Source organism: Pithys albifrons, chromosome 2 (assembly GCF_047495875.1).
Source record: "Pithys albifrons albifrons isolate INPA30051 chromosome 2, PitAlb_v1, whole genome shotgun sequence".
NCBI lineage: Eukaryota > Metazoa > Chordata > Aves > Passeriformes > Thamnophilidae > Pithys > Pithys albifrons.
This window is the reverse complement of record NC_092459.1, coordinates 670,836-688,653: the sequence shown is the minus strand read 5'-3', so window position 1 is coordinate 688,653 and position 17,818 is coordinate 670,836. Positions and strand designations below refer to the sequence as shown.

General features: G+C 51.2%; 1 protein-coding gene across 3 annotated transcripts; it reads left to right on the top strand.

Moving 5' to 3' along the window:
- Positions 1-1,077: 1,077 nt before the first annotated feature.
- On the top strand, positions 1,078-16,272 carry PAQR8 (progestin and adipoQ receptor family member 8). Of its 3 annotated transcripts, none has more exons than XM_071548170.1 (2): positions 1,078-1,124; positions 11,430-16,272. In XM_071548170.1, the coding sequence occupies exon 2, from the start codon at positions 11,467-11,469 to the stop codon at positions 12,523-12,525; it is 1,059 nt and encodes a 352-aa protein (XP_071404271.1). In that variant the 5' UTR covers positions 1,078-1,124; positions 11,430-11,466; the 3' UTR covers positions 12,526-16,272. The 3 variants fall into 3 exon arrangements, with proteins under 3 accessions (XP_071404271.1, XP_071404270.1, XP_071404272.1); XM_071548169.1 differs by lacking the exon at positions 1,078-1,124 and adding an exon at positions 1,140-1,232; XM_071548171.1 differs by lacking the exon at positions 1,078-1,124 and adding an exon at positions 1,233-1,285.
- Positions 16,273-17,818: the final 1,546 nt, after the last annotated feature.

Genomic DNA, 17,818 nt, shown 5'->3' with positions numbered 1-17,818 from the left:
GGAACTTTCTTCATGGAAGGAATTGCTACAACACTGGAAGGGCTACCCAGGGAGGTGGTGGAGTTCCCATCCCTGGAGGTGCTTAAGAAACGACTGGACCGGACATGGCACTCAGTGCTCTGGACTGGGTGACAAGGTGGGGATCGGTCACAGGTTGGGCTCGATGATCTCAGAGGACTTTTCCAACCTCAGTGATTATGTGATCCTGTGACTTTATATCCTGATGTCTCCTCTTTAGTTGCCTTCTGCAGCCACCGCCAGGAGTGACGGGAATGTGGGCACTCACACCGGTTCAAGCCGTGCTTTCTCCAGCTGGGCTGAGCTTGGCCAGGGTGAGCCTGGCACAGCTGAGTTTGGCTGGGCTGAGCCTGGCACGGCTGAGCCTGGCCGGGCAGAGTTTGGCCGGGCTGAGCCTGGCACGGCTGAGCCTGGCACGGCTGAGCCTGGCCGGGCAGAGTTTGGCCGGGCTGAGCTTGGCACGGCTGAGCCTGGCATGGCTGAGCGTGGCCGGGCAGAGTTTGGCCGGGCTGAGCCTGGCACGGCTGAGCCTGGCCGGGCAGAGTTTGGCCGGGCTGAGCCTGGCACGGCTGAGCTCGGCCGGGCAGAGTTTGGCCGGGCTGAGCTTGGCACGGCTGAGCCTGGCACGGCTGAGCCTGGCACGGCTGAGCCTGGCCGGGCAGAGTTTGGCCGGGCTGAGCCTGGCACGGCTGAGCTTGGCCGGGCAGAGTTTGGCCGGGCTGAGCCTGGCACGGCTGAGCTTGGCCGGGCAGAGTTTGGCCGGGCTGAGCCTGGCACGGCTGAGCCTGGCCGGGCAGAGTTTGGCCGGGCTGAGCCTGGCACGGCTGAGCCTGGCCGGGCTGAGTTTGGCCGGGCGGAGCCTGGCACGGCTGAGCTTGGCCGGGCAGAGTTTGGCCGGGCTGAGCCTGGCACGGCTGAGCTTGGCCGGGCAGAGTTTGGCCGGGCTGAGCCTGGCACGGCTGAGCCTGGCACGGCTGAGCTTGGCCGGGCAGAGTTTGGCCGGGCTCGCTCCGCGGGGCCACCCCGGGGCGGGGCGGGGCGCGCATGCGCGGGGCCGGCGCTGCCGGAGGCGGTGGCCGCGGGACTCGGCGGCGGGAGCGGGAGCGGTGAGTGCGGGCGATGGGTGCGGACGGTCCCCTCCCCACGGACACCCCCTCTGCCCCCGGGACACCCCGCCGAGGGTGGGTCCCCAGTGACCTCCCGATGAGTTCTCGGTGAGCTCCGGCGTCCCCGCGCGAGTACCGCCACTCCCTGCATCCCCGCCACGGTAGGAGCATCCTTCCCCGCGGGGGCTGCGGGATGCCGGGGATGCTCGGTAGCCGGTGCCTGGTGCTTGCAGACACCCCCGGGGCGGTTTCCCCAGAACCTCGGGGTGCGGGGGATGCGGGTTCTCTCCCTCCGCGCCGCGCATAGCCGCGGTCCATGAAGCCGGGATTGGTCCAGCAGCCAGGTGGGCGCTGGGGAAGAGCATCAAGAGGGAAGGAATGCGGAGGGAGACGTGGATTTTGCTTTAAATCCCCCCTCCCAACCCCCCTGTGACCGGTATCTCAAGGGCAGAGAGGTGGGCAGTGTTTTTCCGACGTGTTTGTTTTTAATGGCTGTGGGTAGATTTTCCTTGAATGACTTTGACCCCCGGGGTGTTGTGGAGTCCACGGGAAGGAGATGCGAAGTTCAGCTGGGAGAAGAACCCACTCACGATGTTTGCTTTGGAGCTGCTACCTGCTCCTTGTGCTTGACGTGCCCCAGCTCGTGTCTCCAAAGGGTCAGTGAAGGGTTATTCCCTGCTGATCTTCTCCAGGACACTTGGGGGGTCATATTCCCCTTGGATCCCATCTGGATGTTTTTTCTTGGCGGAAAACACCACGAGCATCTCACCTTTTTTGGGGGAAAAATACTGTCTTAAAGTGTTCTTTTTTTCTTCAGCACAAATACATAGATATTTAAGTTTGGAAAAACATTTAATAGTTGTTTGCTTGGTGTCAGACCTACTCCTTTCTGGAATGAGTAAGGTTGGGTATGGAACATCCTGGTAGCTGTGCCAGGATGGGAAATGCCACAGATTCTCTACTGGGTATGCAGGACCAGTGGTCCCTGCTTATTAAATAACTGTGCAGCTCCAGTTGTTCATCCCCACGCTGCTTTACTTGGAGCACACAGGTTTTTACTGGGGTGGAGAAGTGCATGTTAATGTGGAATGCTCTGGGATCATCATTTCAGAGTTCAGAAGTGCCCCAGAATGTTTTAGGTGCCATTAGGTGGGGGGACTGACGGGCTGGATGGGGCTTGGAGCAACATGGTCTAGTGGAACCCCATGGCAGCGGTTTGGAATGAGGTGATCCCTGAGGGCCCTTCCAACCCAAACCATTGTAGGATTCTGTGATTGCCAGCAGGGGATTAGGATGAGCATGAGTGTGATGCTGCCCTGGCAGCAGCCGTTGAAAAAGAGCGAGGTCATGACAAGGTCACAGAAAAGGATGAATTCAGCAGGTGTGAAGTCTGGTTTTGCCCTCTGCCAGGGCAGGGAGGGGACAGGCAGCTATGCATTCCACCAGCACACAGTGCTCCTGCCTTGGGGTCGGGGTGGGGGTGGCTGAATGTGTTGCAAACAATTCCTAGAAACCCACGGGCTTGTCAGGCCAAACCACACACTGTTACAAAGACACTTCCTGCTGCTCGGCTGGGGAAGGTGGGGGTTAACACAGTGATGGATTTTCTGTTTCCTGGGCATTAATTGCTTTTATTTAGTTTTGCTGAAGCTGTGGCTGGAGCCTCTGGCGGAGCAGAGGGTTGCTCCCTGTGGATGCAGGGAGGGATGGCCAGTGTAAGCCGAGGACAAGGGAGGTGCCATCATCAGGTCACGTGTGTGCACTTGCAGCTACTTGCACGTCTTGAGTCAGGCACCAGCTTAATTTTTATCTGCCAGTGTACTTGGGAACCCTTGTTCCTGAGTCAGACCAGTGGCCCTTGAATTGCATAAATAATTAATTGAATAAATTCCTCCTGAGGAGTAAATTCCCAGGGAGGCTGCTGGAGGCTGCACATCTGATCTGCAGCTGTACAGATGTGGCCATACCTTATATCTACCATCTTTCATAGAATCATGGAATGGTTTAGCTTGGAAGGGACTTTAAGATCATCTTGTTCCATCTCCCTGCCATGGGCAGGGACACCTTCCACTAGACCAGGTTGCTCCAAACCCCATCCAACCTGGCCTTGGACACTTCTATGTACTAAGGGGAAGCTCCCAGCTCCTTCCCACAACCACCCCCCTTACCAATCCCTGGGATTGAGCAGGGTTGTAAACACGTAGATGCAGCACAGCCTGCATCCCTTTTTTGGGGAGGAATCTGCTGTCTGGCTCTTGCTTGGGGCTTTGTAGCCTGCAGGAAGGGCATCACTGCTGTCGCTGCAAACCTAGAACCTCACTGGGAGAGGCCACAGGATTCAATGGAAAGAGGTCCCAGACAGGGACAAAGACTTTCAGTGCAGGGCAGAGGAGAGCTCGCAGCTTCAGGCGGTTGGCACGGAGCTGCAGCCTGGCAGCCTGTTCTCTGCCCGCAGCAGCCGCAGTGCTCTGCATGATTTAGAGACATTTTTTTCGAGTGACCGAAGCTCTAGAATCCACAACCTTAAAAAACTGTTTTTGTTCAAGAGGCTTTTCTGGATGACGGCAAAGCTGAGCAGCCTCAGCCTGGAGGCTCTTTTGGGGATGATTCAGACCCCCAAACAGCACACGGCCAGTTTGGTTTGGTTGCTCTGCCTGGAGGCTGATGGTTCCAGGGTTGTCCCATCAGCAGATGGATCTGAGCAGGGAGGGATTTGCTGGCTTGTTGAGGTTTCCCTGTGTTAACAGGAGTTTCCAGCTCCAGCAGATCTGTGCTTAAGGAAGATCTGTGCTGAAAGAAATGTAGGAGGTGAAAGTGGGTTGCAGCTGCAACAAATCCGGGCTCCTTTTTCATTCAGTGAGGGGGGAAAAAAACCCAGGCACTTCCCTGGAACAATTCCAGCTTCTGGAAACAGGTCAGTCCCACTCTATCAGTGATCCCTTTCTGACTGAATACAGCAGTCAGGGACTTGCGGGGGGGGCTGGACCAAACCCATGTCCAGGAGTGTGCTGACATTTCAGCCACCTAATGGTCATTGTCTGGGACTGTGTCCTGGTCTGGTTTGATTCTCCATCCGGGGATTTCACACCCACCTGAAATCCAGCCCCAAAGCATCAGGCACTGTGTTAGTTGTGTGTGGGAAAAAAAAGTGTTGAATGGATCAGGAAAGCACGAACAGCAGAGGATTAGTGAGATCAGGAAGAAAAGCTGTGGAATATTACCTCAACCTTGAGCAATTTTTGATACAGGGGAACAGATTTGCCAGAGGATAATTCTCAGCCAGCGTCTGTGAGTAGAAGTGGTAAATATTACCATTTTTGCCTATGCTTGGTGCTGCAGGTGGATTTCTTTTTTCAGGAACTGAGTGTATTTGCTGTGTTATCAGCAGCATCATGGAGCTTTAACCCTGGTTAGGCATGAGGAGACTGCAGCGGTGTTATCACAGCAAATCAGAAATGTGCCATTCCCTGGCATGGTTTGGGAGTTAGCACAGTCCAGGAGTGGTTCCTGGTAGACAGTTTGTGTGTGGCCACCCATTTCAGGGGTGCAGCAGCACAGGAATGGTCAAGCCAGCCTGGTGGATCTCATCACTGAGAACTTGCTGTGAAAATCAGCCCTACATCTGATGTCTGGCTCAAGGTTTGGACCCTCACAGTAAAGCCACCGGCCTCGTCCAGCTTGCTGTTTCCTGACTCTGGGTTTCCACTGTCCTGCTTTGCTCCCCCAAACACCACAGGACCCTGGGGACTCCCCCCGGGTTTGGCTGCAGGGACACAGTGTATGCCAGCAGCTTTGTTTAGCTTGTCCCCTCCGAGCACAGCGTTCCCTGCACCGACTCCACTGCTCTCATCCCCTGGCCCCATCCCAAACCTCAGGCAACGCCGAGCCCATGTCAAGAGGCACTTGGTGCTCAGCACGGCTGGGCTGGCTGCTGGCCCAGCTTGCTCCCAGGCCAGGAATTGCAGGGGAGCTGACACTGCCATGGCTTCCGTGGGGGATCCTGCCACCTCCTGCTGGCTTTGATGGCTCGTCTCCCAGCATCACGGGACATTCGTTTCCTGAGAAATACAGGCTTGGACAAACCCTCCCTCAGCCACACGCTGTGCATGTGTATGTGTGTACAGAAAGGCAGAATCTGAGCCACTTTCTTTGATTTGAAATTTTCCACAAGGTTGCTTTGACTCTTTCCTCTCAACAGAGCGGGTTAATTTAAGGCTGGCTCTTCAGTAAATCACATCACATCGCCTGCTGCTGTCCAGGGCATCCAAACCTGTGCAGGTCCCTGTTGGAGGAGTGACTGCAGTTGGGGTGATGTAGATGTAAGAGGATAGGCAAGTGTGTCGAGGGAAATATAATCTGTGCAATGCACTGTTAAGTAGTCCCAACACTGCTTGGTGCACTAAGAGCACAATATCTAGTTTTCATTAAGCAGATAAAGATTGATGTCCCCATTTCAGAGATGGAGAGGTGTAAGATCAATTTATAGAAGCCACAAGCACCACACATCTTTCTGGTCGTGGGGATTTCCAATTCTCTGATGCTGGAGTGTAGACCAGCCCTTCATACCCTGCTGCCTGCTCAGGGAGGGCTTATCCCTGGCACAAACCAGTAAATCATAGAATTGTAGGGTGTTTTGTGTTGGAAGGAACCTTAAAGCTCATCTTATTCCACACCCCTGCCATGGGCAGAGACATCTTCATTAGACCAGGTTGCTCCAAGCATCGTCCAACCTGTCCTTAAACACTTCCAGGGATGGGGCAGCCCCAGATCCTTTGGGCAACCTGTGTCACTTTCTGAGTGACAACTAAGTAGATCCCAGTAACTCCTTGTTGAAGGAGTTCTAAGGCCCATGTTAACCCCAGGAATTCCCTGTAGAAAGGAGTGTGTGTGTGTAAGTTCAGAGGAAGGTTGACACCTAAACCTGGGGCAGAAGGACACTGATAATACCACACTACACAGGAATTGCTGCTTTAAGTGGTCTGTGCCCTCTTAGTTTCTGATCTCTGGTGGGGCCTTCCCAAAACACCAAGTAGAATGGGATGGGAGAGCTGGCACTTTGCTCCCACAGCAGTTTTTAAAAATCTACTCCAAGCCCTCCACAAGTGGTGTCGTTATAGGAGGTGTTTGTCCTAAGGGAGAACCAGCCTGCGGGCAGCAGGATTTGGGATGGGGCTTATCCATTCCATCTGAGCAGGGTGCAGCCCTGGTGCAGCCACTCCCAGAGCTGAACTGCTCTCTGCCATCCTGGTGCCGTGGGAGCTGTGGCACCAAAGTTAACCCTGCGTAGGAAGGGGTCACAATAAAACCCCAGGCTTCAAAATGACCTGGAGTGGCTCCAGGGCCTTTTGCTCAACTTCGAGAGGAGAGGAATTCAGGAATGAATCACCTGCAGCTCTCCAAACTAGTCTGTTGGTCACTGCTGCACATTCACTGCTGTTATTTTTATGCTGTCCACAACCACTTCTTTTTTTTTCCCCCTATTTTAAATGCAATGCATTTATTAAAGACTTCCCCACAGCTGAATTCCCCCAGTCCTTCCTGCTTTGTTTACCAGGAATTAGTCTTTCTGGAAGGCTGTGTAAACCTCTGATGCCTGAATACTAGTCTGCAAACAAATATATCACCCTGGTACAGCCTCAGTCCCAGACAGTGAATGCTGAGGCCAGAACGGTGGGAAAATTGACCGTACTCTGTAGGAAATTTTCTCATTCAAGCTCTTCCATCAGACTGTGACCTAAAAGCAAAAGAGCTGGGGAAAAGGCTCAGGTTTCCAATTACTCCCTTCAAAAGGGAGAGAAAAACTGGAACGGGATCATTCTCCTCCTGTGCCGGGGGTTTTTATTGTGGCTGTAATGATCCAGCCTGGCCATCATCCACTCCCTCCTTCTGGCCTTGCAGCTCCCTCCGTGAACAAACGATACTTGGTTGCTGTTATTGGGAGCAGCCAAAATAACTGAATCCCCTGGAGATGGGGAGTGAGGACAGAATCTCAACGAGACACCCCGACGATGAATGTGGCTTTCAGCTGCTCCTACGCCCCCGTGAAGGGAAAAGAATAGGGGCTCTGTGAAAGTGAAACAGCCAGTGCTGACCTTGGGTTTCTGGGTTGCTGTTTTTTTGTTGGTGTGGGGGTTTTTTCCCTTTCTTTCTCTTTTCTAACATTAATTGCTCGTGGCTTTGTCCATCACATGATCGCTGGAAATTGCCAGCCTGTTCTCACCCGTTAATGTCACAAGGTTTAAAACAAGCCGTCCACCAGGTTCCTGATTTAGAGCTGCACATCAGATGTGTTTCTTGTGATATCAGGCTGCTATTTTGAAATCTCTGCCTGTTTGAAAACTGGCATTTTCCAGCTGTGAAAGCCTGCCTGGAATAATCTGTGCTGTCAGGGAGATGTGCAGTGTGTAGCCTCTCAGAGGCGATGCTGGCTGTGCACGCTGAGCTCTGGGGATGAGAGACCGTGGCAAAATCCTGGCATGAGCACACACGGTGCAAGCTGGAGCCAGGCTGTGCCTGGGACAGACACTGCCTGTCTCCCTCGTAACCTTGTCAGCATGCAAAGCAGGCAGGCCATGGACTCTGGGAAGGATGATACGCCCCTTGCATTCCCATGCATTTGTATTCCCAGGCTTGACTGCTGCCTCCCTGGGTGCCTTCTGGTTGCCTTTGCTCTGTATGGGCAGATTTCAGGAGATCAGTGCTCAGACTCTGCTCCTGTGCAGGTCTGTGCTGTATTGGAGCTGGTTTCCAGTGCCTGGTATTCTGGGGAGCACTCTAGCATTAGTCTGTGTCCTGCAAGAGGTGAGGAGCTTCAGCATGTTCTTTCTCCTTGTACCTCACCACCATGATCACAGAGTCATAGAAGGATTTGGGTTGAAAGGGACTTAAAGCTCATTGTGTTCCAACAGCTGGCAGGGACACCTTCCACTAGACCAGGTTGCTCCAAGCCCTGTCCAACCTGGCTTTGGACACTCCCAGGGATGGGGCAGCCACAGCTTCTCTGGGCAACCTGTGCCAGGGACTCACCACCCTCACAGCCAAGAATTTCTTCCTAATATCTAATCTAAATAATCTAAACTCTTGATGTTTAATCTAACCTATTCATCTAAATTACTAACATCTAATTTAATCTGATGATCCCCATCAGTGTATGATAACCTTTTTGGAGGACTTCCCAGCATTGTGGCAGGATGAACTGGGATGAGTCGTCAGTACTGAGCTCCCTATAGTGGACCCAAATCTTTGAACCGTGCTTATTAAAGGGAAACTGGGAGATGTTGAGGGGGGATCCAAGCCCTCTTGCTTGGGTTATAGCAGAGCAAGTGCTGGGAGTGGGGTATCAAACACATAATGACAGGTTAATTGACAGGGCAGAGGAGCTTAGGGCACACAAAGCTCTTCAGGATCTGTCCTGTCACCTCTGCACAAGGCAAAACCTGTGCATGAGCCCTGGAGAACATCCTCTGGAGACAGCAGGTGTCTTGGTGCTGCAGTGACGAGATGCAGTTGGTGTGGGAAGGGAGCTCTTGTCTGTGCATCCAGACCAGAAAATCAAACACTGTCTTAGTAGAGACACATCCATAAAATCTCTTTGTCTTTCCCACCCCACCGTGCTCAGCCTCCAGCCTATCTCTGTCCAGACCATCCAAAGGAGATACAGTATAGAGGGTGAGTGAGTACTGCAGTGCTGCACAGCCAGGGATGTTCTGCTTGGTTGGGCTTTGCCTCATCCTGAAGCTGAAGTATAAATTTGGATGAAAGTTGGGTGGTGAAGCTCTGGCACAGGTTGCCCAGAGAAGCTGTGGCTGCCCCACATCCTTGGAAGCGTTCAAGGCCAGGTTGGACAGGGCTTGGAGCAACCTGGGATGGTGGAAGGTGTCCCTGCCCATGGCAGGGGATTGGAACTAGATGAGCTTTAAAGTCCCTTCCAATCGAAACCATTCCATGATTTTGTGGTTTATGAATGAGTCTTTCTCCATTGCCAGCAAGGAGCCAGAATAGACTGGCTGCACATTAAGACTTAAGAGAGAGAGTGATGCCTCTTTTTCACACCATTCTCTCACAGGAGTGCCCCAGAGTCAAAATTTGCCTAAATTTTGCCATGTAACTCCACAGGGAAACACAGGCTGCTGAATGAACTGCTTGTCCCATCATAGATCAGATCTGCAGACCCTTAGGAGAGAACCAAAGTCTTTGTGAGTGTACACAACATCAACCCCCCAGCAAGGGTGCTCTTTTCAGTGTTACACATCTGTGAAACTAAAGCAGCATTTTCAGGAGCCATTTTGCCTTGTTGTGGCTCGGAGAGCTCCACCAAACTCGGCAGACAAACTCCCCTGTGGCAAATGGGGAAAAAAACCAGCCTTGAGAGATGCTAAGGGAGAAAGTCTAGAAAGTGCAAAGCAGAAAGAATTTGCTGGAAAATGAGACCTAATTATGACAACTACCATCTGTTAGAATGAGGAAGCAACATGAAAATATTTTGTCTCTTATCAGAGATTTTGGGTTGCAAGAGGAAGTGGGGACTTTCCACCTGTTCAGAGTCTGCTCTGACTTTGCTCTCCGTGCTGTCTTGCCCTGGGACTGCCAGGTCCCACCTCCTGCTTTCAGAAACTCTTTCACGGTGTTTAACACTGTCCTGTCCTCTGTATCATCAGCCTGGCATGGGTCTCCTATAACAGAACCACAAAATTGTTTGGGTTGGAAGGTACCTTAAAGCTCACCTAGATCCAGCCCCTGGCATAGGCAAGGGACACCTTTCATTAGACAAGGTGCCCATGCAAAAACCTCTGGCCACAGCCGTTATCTGATGCAGCCAGAAGAAAAATACAGTTTCCTACACTCAGTCAAAATACTATTTGCATGCTTTTATTTTTGGCCATCTCCATCCACTGCAGCTCCAGTTGGATGCATATCAGATTAGGAGTCAGATCCCACTCCTGCAAACCTGTGTGTTGGCTGTACAGAAGTAGTCATGACCCTGCAGGTCTTGTAGGGCTTCACCAGCATGAATTTTGGTTCAAACATGGGCTTCTGTGATGAATTGTCCTCAGTTTTGTGTGGCATAAACACCAGAAGGGAAGAGAAATATCCAGGTTACTGGAAAACAGAGAGCAGGAAGGTATTTTCTAGACATTATGATCCTGCTGTGCCCTGAATCAGAATCTTTCCAGACAGAGCTTAGGAACTCTGGTAGTTGCCAAGGAGCAGAGCAGGCAGAGGAGTGCCCAGCACTGGGTTTGCAGACACATCTCTGGCAGTCCCTCACCATGGCTCTGTGGATGCTCCCAAGGCTCTGATGCTGCACTCAAACTGCAGCCAGCTCAGATGCAGAGTCCCTCATTTCTCCATCCCCGCCCAGTCCTGATGCTTCTTACATGTGAAGGGATGAGGGCTGCAGGTTTGAGTCTGTGGGTTTCTCCACTTCTCCCTTTGCCAGCACCCCCAGGCACATAACCCATGTGCAGGTTGTGTGGTGGGGAAGCTGAATTTCCATGATTCAACTGGGACCTCTTCACTCACCTGAAGACAGACAGGTTATCCCTTAGATGGTTAATTACATCCCAGTTTTATCCTTCAGCATTTTGTTCTGAGGAAAGGGGTGAAAAATCCCCTTTGTAAATCATCAGGTCCTTTCTTAACATGTAACTGCTTCTTGCAACCCCTTGTTGGCAGCTCATGTCTACTGGTCATGCTCCAAGCCTGAGGAAATGAGGAGGAAGGGCAGGCTTGTGGCGTTGCTATACCCATCTGACATAGGGTGAACTGCATGGACAGGGCTTTGCCATCCTTCTCCATGACAATTTTATAAGGTCTACTGGCCAAGGAACAGATACCCTCTGGGAATCTGGTACTCCCTCAGACCTTCCTCTCACTCCCCAGGAGACCTGGTACTCCTGAACTCGCCTCATATTCACAGAATCATGGAATGGTTTAGGTTGTATTTAAGACCATCTGATTCCAACCCCCTGCCATGGGCAGGGACACCTTCCCCTAGACCAGGTTGCTCCAAGCCCTGTCCAAGCTGACCTTGGACACTTCCAGGGATGGGGCATCCACAGCTTCTCCGGACAACAGGGAAGAATTTCTTTCTAATGTTTGATCTAAACCTGCCCTCCTTCAATTTAAGGCCATTCCACTTGTCCAAAATGCCTCTGCAGCATTCTTGGAGCCCCTTTAAGGACCGGGTTGGGTTTTAAGGGCCAGCCTCTGGATGGTGCCATGGTTACTGCCACGACGAATGTCAGCATGGTCTTCTCCCGTAAGCATCACCATTAATATTTCATCTTTCTCCCCTCCCCTCAGGGCACTGAGAGGACATTCCCCAGCAGCAGGCAGCGGGATGACAGCCATCCTGGAGCGGATCAGCACGCTGTCCCTCAGCGGGCAGCACCTCAGCCGCCTGCCGCGGCTGCTGGAGGATGGCTTCCCCAAGATGCCGTGCACCGTGAAGGAGTGCGAGGTGCCGCAGCTCTTCCGTGAGCCCTACATCCACTCTGGCTACCGCCCCACCGGCCAGGACTGGCGCTACTACTTCCTCAGCCTCTTCCAGAAGCACAACGAGGTGGTCAACGTATGGACTCATCTGCTGGCAGCGCTGGCGGTGCTGCTGAGATTCAAGACGTTTGTGGAGGCCGAGCAGTTGCCTGTGGACGCATGGTCCTTGCCTCTGCTCATTTTTGTCCTTTCCTCTGTCACCTACCTGACCTGCAGCCTCCTGGCCCACCTGCTGCAGTCCAAATCGGAGCTGTACCACTATACCTTCTACTTCGTGGACTATGTTGGAGTCAGCATCTACCAGTATGGCAGTGCCCTGGCTCATTTCTACTACAGCTCCGACCAAGCCTGGTACGACAAGTTCTGGCTTTTCTTCCTGCCAGCAGCAGCTTTCTGTGGCTGGTTGTCCTGTGCTGGCTGTTGCTATGCCAAGTACCGGTACCGACGGCCTTACCCCATCATGAGGAAGATGTGCCAGGTGATCCCAGCCGGGCTGGCCTTCGTCCTGGATATCAGTCCCGTTGCCCACCGGGTGGTTGTGTGTCACCTGGGGGGCTGTGAGGAAGATGCTGCTTGGTACCACACATACCAGATACTGTTTTTCCTTATCAGCGCTTATTTCTTCTCCTGCCCTGTCCCTGAGAAGTATTTCCCTGGCTCCTGTGATATTGTTGGCCATGCCCACCAGATCTTCCACACCTTCCTGGCCATCTGCACCCTTTCACAGCTGGAGGCCATTCTTTTGGATTACAAGAACAGGCAGGAGATTTTCCTGAAGAGACACGGGCCTTTCACTGTTTATCTCTCCTGCATCTCTTTTTTTGGCTTGGTGGCCTGTAGTGCCATCACAGCTTACATCCTGCGACGCAGGATCAAGGCCAGCCTGGCTAAAAAGGACTCCTGAGAGTCACAGATGTGATGGGGATGACATCATCAGAGAAAATCAAGAAGAGGGGGCATAACATATTAGAGACACAACCGTCTTATTTGCCTAACACGCTGTGACTAACCAGGACCCTGGACTTGGGTGGAGGGCTGGAGACTTCATGCTGGATGCATTTTCACAGCAGAGATTGCCTTTTGCCATCTGGGGAGTGGGGACATAGAGTGTTTTAAGGCAGAACAAGTCACTGAACCAAGGATGCTGGAATAGGCAGAGGTTCCTTGTTCATTCTGGTAAAGCTGTGGGTGATACCTTGCTGAATGTCAGGAGGGCAGCCTGAAGGCTGTGAGACTGTGGAAGGGTATGCCATGGCTCACAACTCCATGAGGAACACAGCTGGATGCGATGACCTCTCTGTGTTTTGCCATATCTGTGGGAGAATTGTTCTATCAAAGGCAGTAGGAAGGTTTCAGGGAGAGTTTACACTACCAGGGTTCTGCTGTGAGGCCACGTGTGGCACAGTGGTTGGCATAGTCCCTTTCCTGTTCCAGACACGTTCTGTCTACGGTCCCCTTATCCTGTACATCTGGGCCAGGTTGCTGAGGTGGCTTTGGCAAAACATCTTTGGAGACTTAGGCCTGACCTGGGGTCCTCTGGGACAAACTAGGTCTGTTGGTCTGTCTAGGGAGTCTGACTGACCTCCAGCAATGTTCATGCTGTAACAAAGTCCAAAGTAACTTGGATGTGGTGTGTTTGATGCAGGAAAGGCTCTGATCCTCCAACAGCCCCACTATGGTCAGGGCCAAGAGGGTATGAAGGTGAAGGAGTCTTTATTCCCTTCTTGATGGTGCTTATTGGGACACCAAACAGTCCTAGGTGAGCTTCATGGGAAAGCTGACCTTGAATAACCAGGGTTGCTTTTCTCTGACCAATTGTATAATGACTCTGGCATGTTTTGATGAAGGTAGAACAGCAAAAGGCAGGAGCAGGGTGACAGGATTAGGGTCCTGTGCAACCCTGGGATGGGTTTGTCCTTGAGACTTGGTGATTCCTGTGTGGAGTAGCAGACATAGTGGTCAGGGACACTTAGAGTCCATGGATTACTCCTGTCCAAGGTGTATCAAAGGCTGGGTTACTGTGTCCCCCTCTAGATGATGAGTCTTTTCTGTGCTTGCTTAGGGGGGAATATTGGATATGGAGCCACCAAGGAGGTGTAAATCCATGCTGAAACCAAGAAATCCATGGGATCTATTCCAGCCACGGATTTGTCTCAGTGAACCCAAGGGCAGGCAAATGAATGGTGATTGCTGGTTCTGAGTAGGCAGAGTGTAGAGTTGGGGATATGGTTTGTGAGGACAAGCACGGATTGCTGCACTTGGTCTGTGCTTTAGCTCTGGAGGTGTGTCTGTGTACATGCCTGTGCACATGATCTGTTATCCAGAGAGGCTTTGCCTTTGCATTTCCTATCTGCAGAGTCTCCTAGCTGGGTTGAGATTAGCCTGAAGAAAACAGTGCTGTGCTGCTGGAGGGGCAAGGTGGGCCAGACAACAGATCTATTAATAGATGATGGAAAACAGATCTATTAATAGATGCTTTGCTGGGCCTGTGTTTTGTGGATAAATTTGGAACTCATGGCCCTATAGAGAAATTAAATACAAAGTGAGAGGGAAGTAAGTTTGGAAAATAGGAGAAAAAATCATAGGAAAACCTTCAGGAGGTGATCTAGTCCAACCTTTCTCATCAGACTGGGCCTCCTGGTTTACATCCAGTCTAGCTTAAAAATTAATTACTTCATTTCTTTGGTGTTTTTGGTGGTACAGCCATGCTGACCTAACAGTAAATCTGTCTCAGGGGAGTGGCAAGCAGGAATGGTCCCACTTGCCCTTCATTGTGCCTCTTCCCATGCACAGAAGCTCATCTCACCACAGAGGGAGCTGGTGCCAGGAGATGGAGCATCAGGAAACCAATCCTACTGAAAAAATGTTAGTAATTTTTGGCTGGTTTTAACTTTGAGCCAGCTCACTTGGACAATGCTGCTGCCTGCAGGGAAGGGCTGCAGAGGAGGCCAGCAGCAGTTCCTCCTTGCATGGCAGCTGGCTGCTCAACTAGCTCAGCTGCACTGATGGACTGTTCTCTCCATGGCCTCTCTGGCTTTGCTTGTAGGTCTCCTCCCAGTTTGGGGAATGACTTCCAATGGGAGCAGAGGTTTTTCTCACAGCCTAATTTGTCATGATTTTGGGCTAGGTAAGGTAGAATAAGGCACTGAGTGTGATGCTGGCTGGATGGTCAGGGCTCCTGTGCAGGAAGAGCTGTAAATCAGTTGGTCCAGAGCTCATTTCTGGGGTAAAACAGACAGGGATTGGGCATGGCTGCTAATAACAAACATGCTCTGCTGCTACCTGGATTTATACTGGTACCAAAGGAAGGGATCACCCAGGCATCTCCTTCTCTAAGGGTGTAAGATGACATGTCCTGCCTGTGTCAAAGGAGGCTGAGTACAGTAATGCTGTGTAGTTCAGAGGCAGGGAGAGGAGCTCACATGGCTCTTCCAAGATATTTTTGGTCATATGTCTTCTCCCTGGTCAAGCAGAAGTGACAACAGAGGTGTTTTGGCACATTTTCCTGTTTCCCCTCAGATGAAGGTAGAACAGCAAAAGGCAGGAGCAGGGTGACAGGATTAGGGTCCTGTGTTCCTATCCCCCGTGGCCCTGCAATCCCACCTGGAGCTGACCTCCTGGTTACTATGATAGGTGGATGGATGGAGCAGGGACCTACAATGTGGGTCTGTGCTGCTGTGTCACAAGGGGCTCACCAACACTGGAGCTTCCTTCATCTCTGTCTCTATCCTCCTCCTCCCCCTCCAACCAGCTTATTTCTTTCCTTCATCCTCATGCCTTATACACCTGGCTGCCTACCTGGACAGACTCCACATGCTGTGCAGTCTGCTGGGCCTCAAGTGGGAAGTGGCTGTGGATGCCCTCTGGAAGCCTTGCCTTTGATCCAGAGGCGACCAGGGATGGGTCAAGAGAGAGCAAAAGTGCCACTGTGATAAATACTCAGTTGTCTGGTTGCTGCTCAGGGCCTTCTCCCTGGGCTCACTGCTTGAAGCATGTCTCCTTCCATCCTCGTGTTCCTAAGGATGTACCAGTGGCCAGGTTTGGTACAGCTGACCACCAAAGGCTGAGCGCAGCAGAGATCCCAAAGGGACTGAGGTCCTAATCCTCTCCCCTCAGGAATCTCTTGCCCTAGGTCAGTATTCTTGCAAATCTTGCAACCAGGACAACTCCCTAGAATTCATCCCAATGTGCCTTATGCTATTCCTTTTCAGGATTCATCCTGAAAGAACCAGAGGATCAGGGGCAGCCTCTTTGCTCTCTGTTGGTCTGTGGTTGCTCTTACAGCCAATTCCCACTGACAGGATTTGCTCAGTGTATGGAGCAGGAGGTGAGGATGGAGGCAGGTGCCTTAAATTTGTATTTATGCCTAACAATTTGTGTAACGAGGCAAGGATGGGTTCTGTGCCTTGCAATTTACATCTTTTATTGACAAGATTATTTTTAAGCACTGTTTGTTACTAAACAGAAGTATAAAAGAGTTTGTATTCTTTTTCTCTGGGAAACAGGGAGGGTATGAGTGTTCCATATTAACCATCCCCTTCCCAGCTCCCATCTGCTGACTTTGTATTGTTGAAAAAATTGACAATATTTTAAGCTTTTTACTGTACTGATCTTTATTTAAAAACCTTAGTGGAAAAAAAAATCTGTGAAAGCAAAACAATATGTGTGGTGTGAAATTCCCAAATGCACAACTATAGAAGGTTCTGAGTCATTAGGAAGGAAAGGGGACAATTATTACAGAGAGGATATATTGGAGTGGATAATAATTATAATAATGAAGAATAAGTTGGGATTTCATCTGTGCATCACAAAGCAATTTCCAGGTTTCATGATAACTATTGGATTTCATTCCCTTTCTACAAGGCAAGTGCAGAATGGCTGCCCTGACACCAGTCAGAGAGATTTAAGTTCATTGTCCACAATCACAGAATGGTTGAGTTTGGAAGAGACCTCTGGGGGGGTCACCTGGCTCTGCTCAAGCAGAGCCAGCCACAGCTGGCTGCCCAGGTCAGTGTCCAGATGGATTTTGAAGATCTCCAAACATTGAGACTCCATCGCCTCTCTGGGCAACCTGTGCCAGTGCTCAGCCACCCTCACAGTAAAAAAAGTGTTTCCTGATGTTCAGAGGAACCTCCTGTGTTCCATTGTGTGCCCATGGACCCTGGTCCTGACACTGGGACCTGACATAAAGCCTGGCTCCATCTTCTTTGCATCCCTCCTTCAGGAGTTATACACATTGATAAGATCCTTTAAATATTCCCAGACATGATGGTCTTCCACCAAGGTACATATTTCTTGCTCGAGCCTTTCCACTGATCTCAAGGACCTGGGTTTCCTGAGGACTGGTCTTGCTAGTAAAGACTGAGATGCAGAAGACTCTTCCGTGTTCTGTGTAACCCGCTCCCACATCTTGCTGAGCAGTGGGCTCACATTTTTCCTAATCTCTCCTTTTCTCATAAATGTACCTACAGAAACTTTTCTGGTTGTCTTTGACATCCCTGAACAGATTCCAGCTGGGCTTTGCCTTTCCTCGTCCCTGCATTCTTGGATAATGTCTGTATTCCTTTCTGTCTGTGTCCTTGCTTTCATCTTCTCTATGCTGCTTCTGTGTTTAAGTTTTCCATGTTTATCCATCCAGGCCTGATGGTGTTTTTGCCCAGGTTCCTGCTCACTGGAATACACTGCTCCTGAGCTTGGAGGAGATGGCTCTTCTCCAGGCCTTATCCCATGGGACTTTACCAAGCAAGGGCCATACTATTCTCCTGAAGTCCAGAGCTGTGACTTTGCTTTTTACCCTCATCCCTCCCCTCAGGATTCTGAACTCTACATCTCATGGTCACTGCAGCCAAAGCTGCCTTTGACTCATCCCCAACAAACTCTAGTGGGTGATTGTGATGTCCAGCAAAGCACCTCTCCTTGCTGGGTCCTCAGTCACTGGGATGAGGGAGTTACCAGTACTGCATTCCAGGAACCTTCTGGTTTGCTTACCATAGAATCATAGAATAGTTCAGGTTGGAAGGGACCTTAAAGATCATCTCTTTCCAACCCTCTGCTGTGGGGAAGGACACCTTCCACTAGACCAGGTTGCTCAGTGCTCCATCCAACCTGACCTTGAATGTTTCCAAGAATGGGGCATCCATAACTGCATTGGACAACCTGTGCTGCTGCCTCACCATGTTCACAGGGAGGAATTTCTT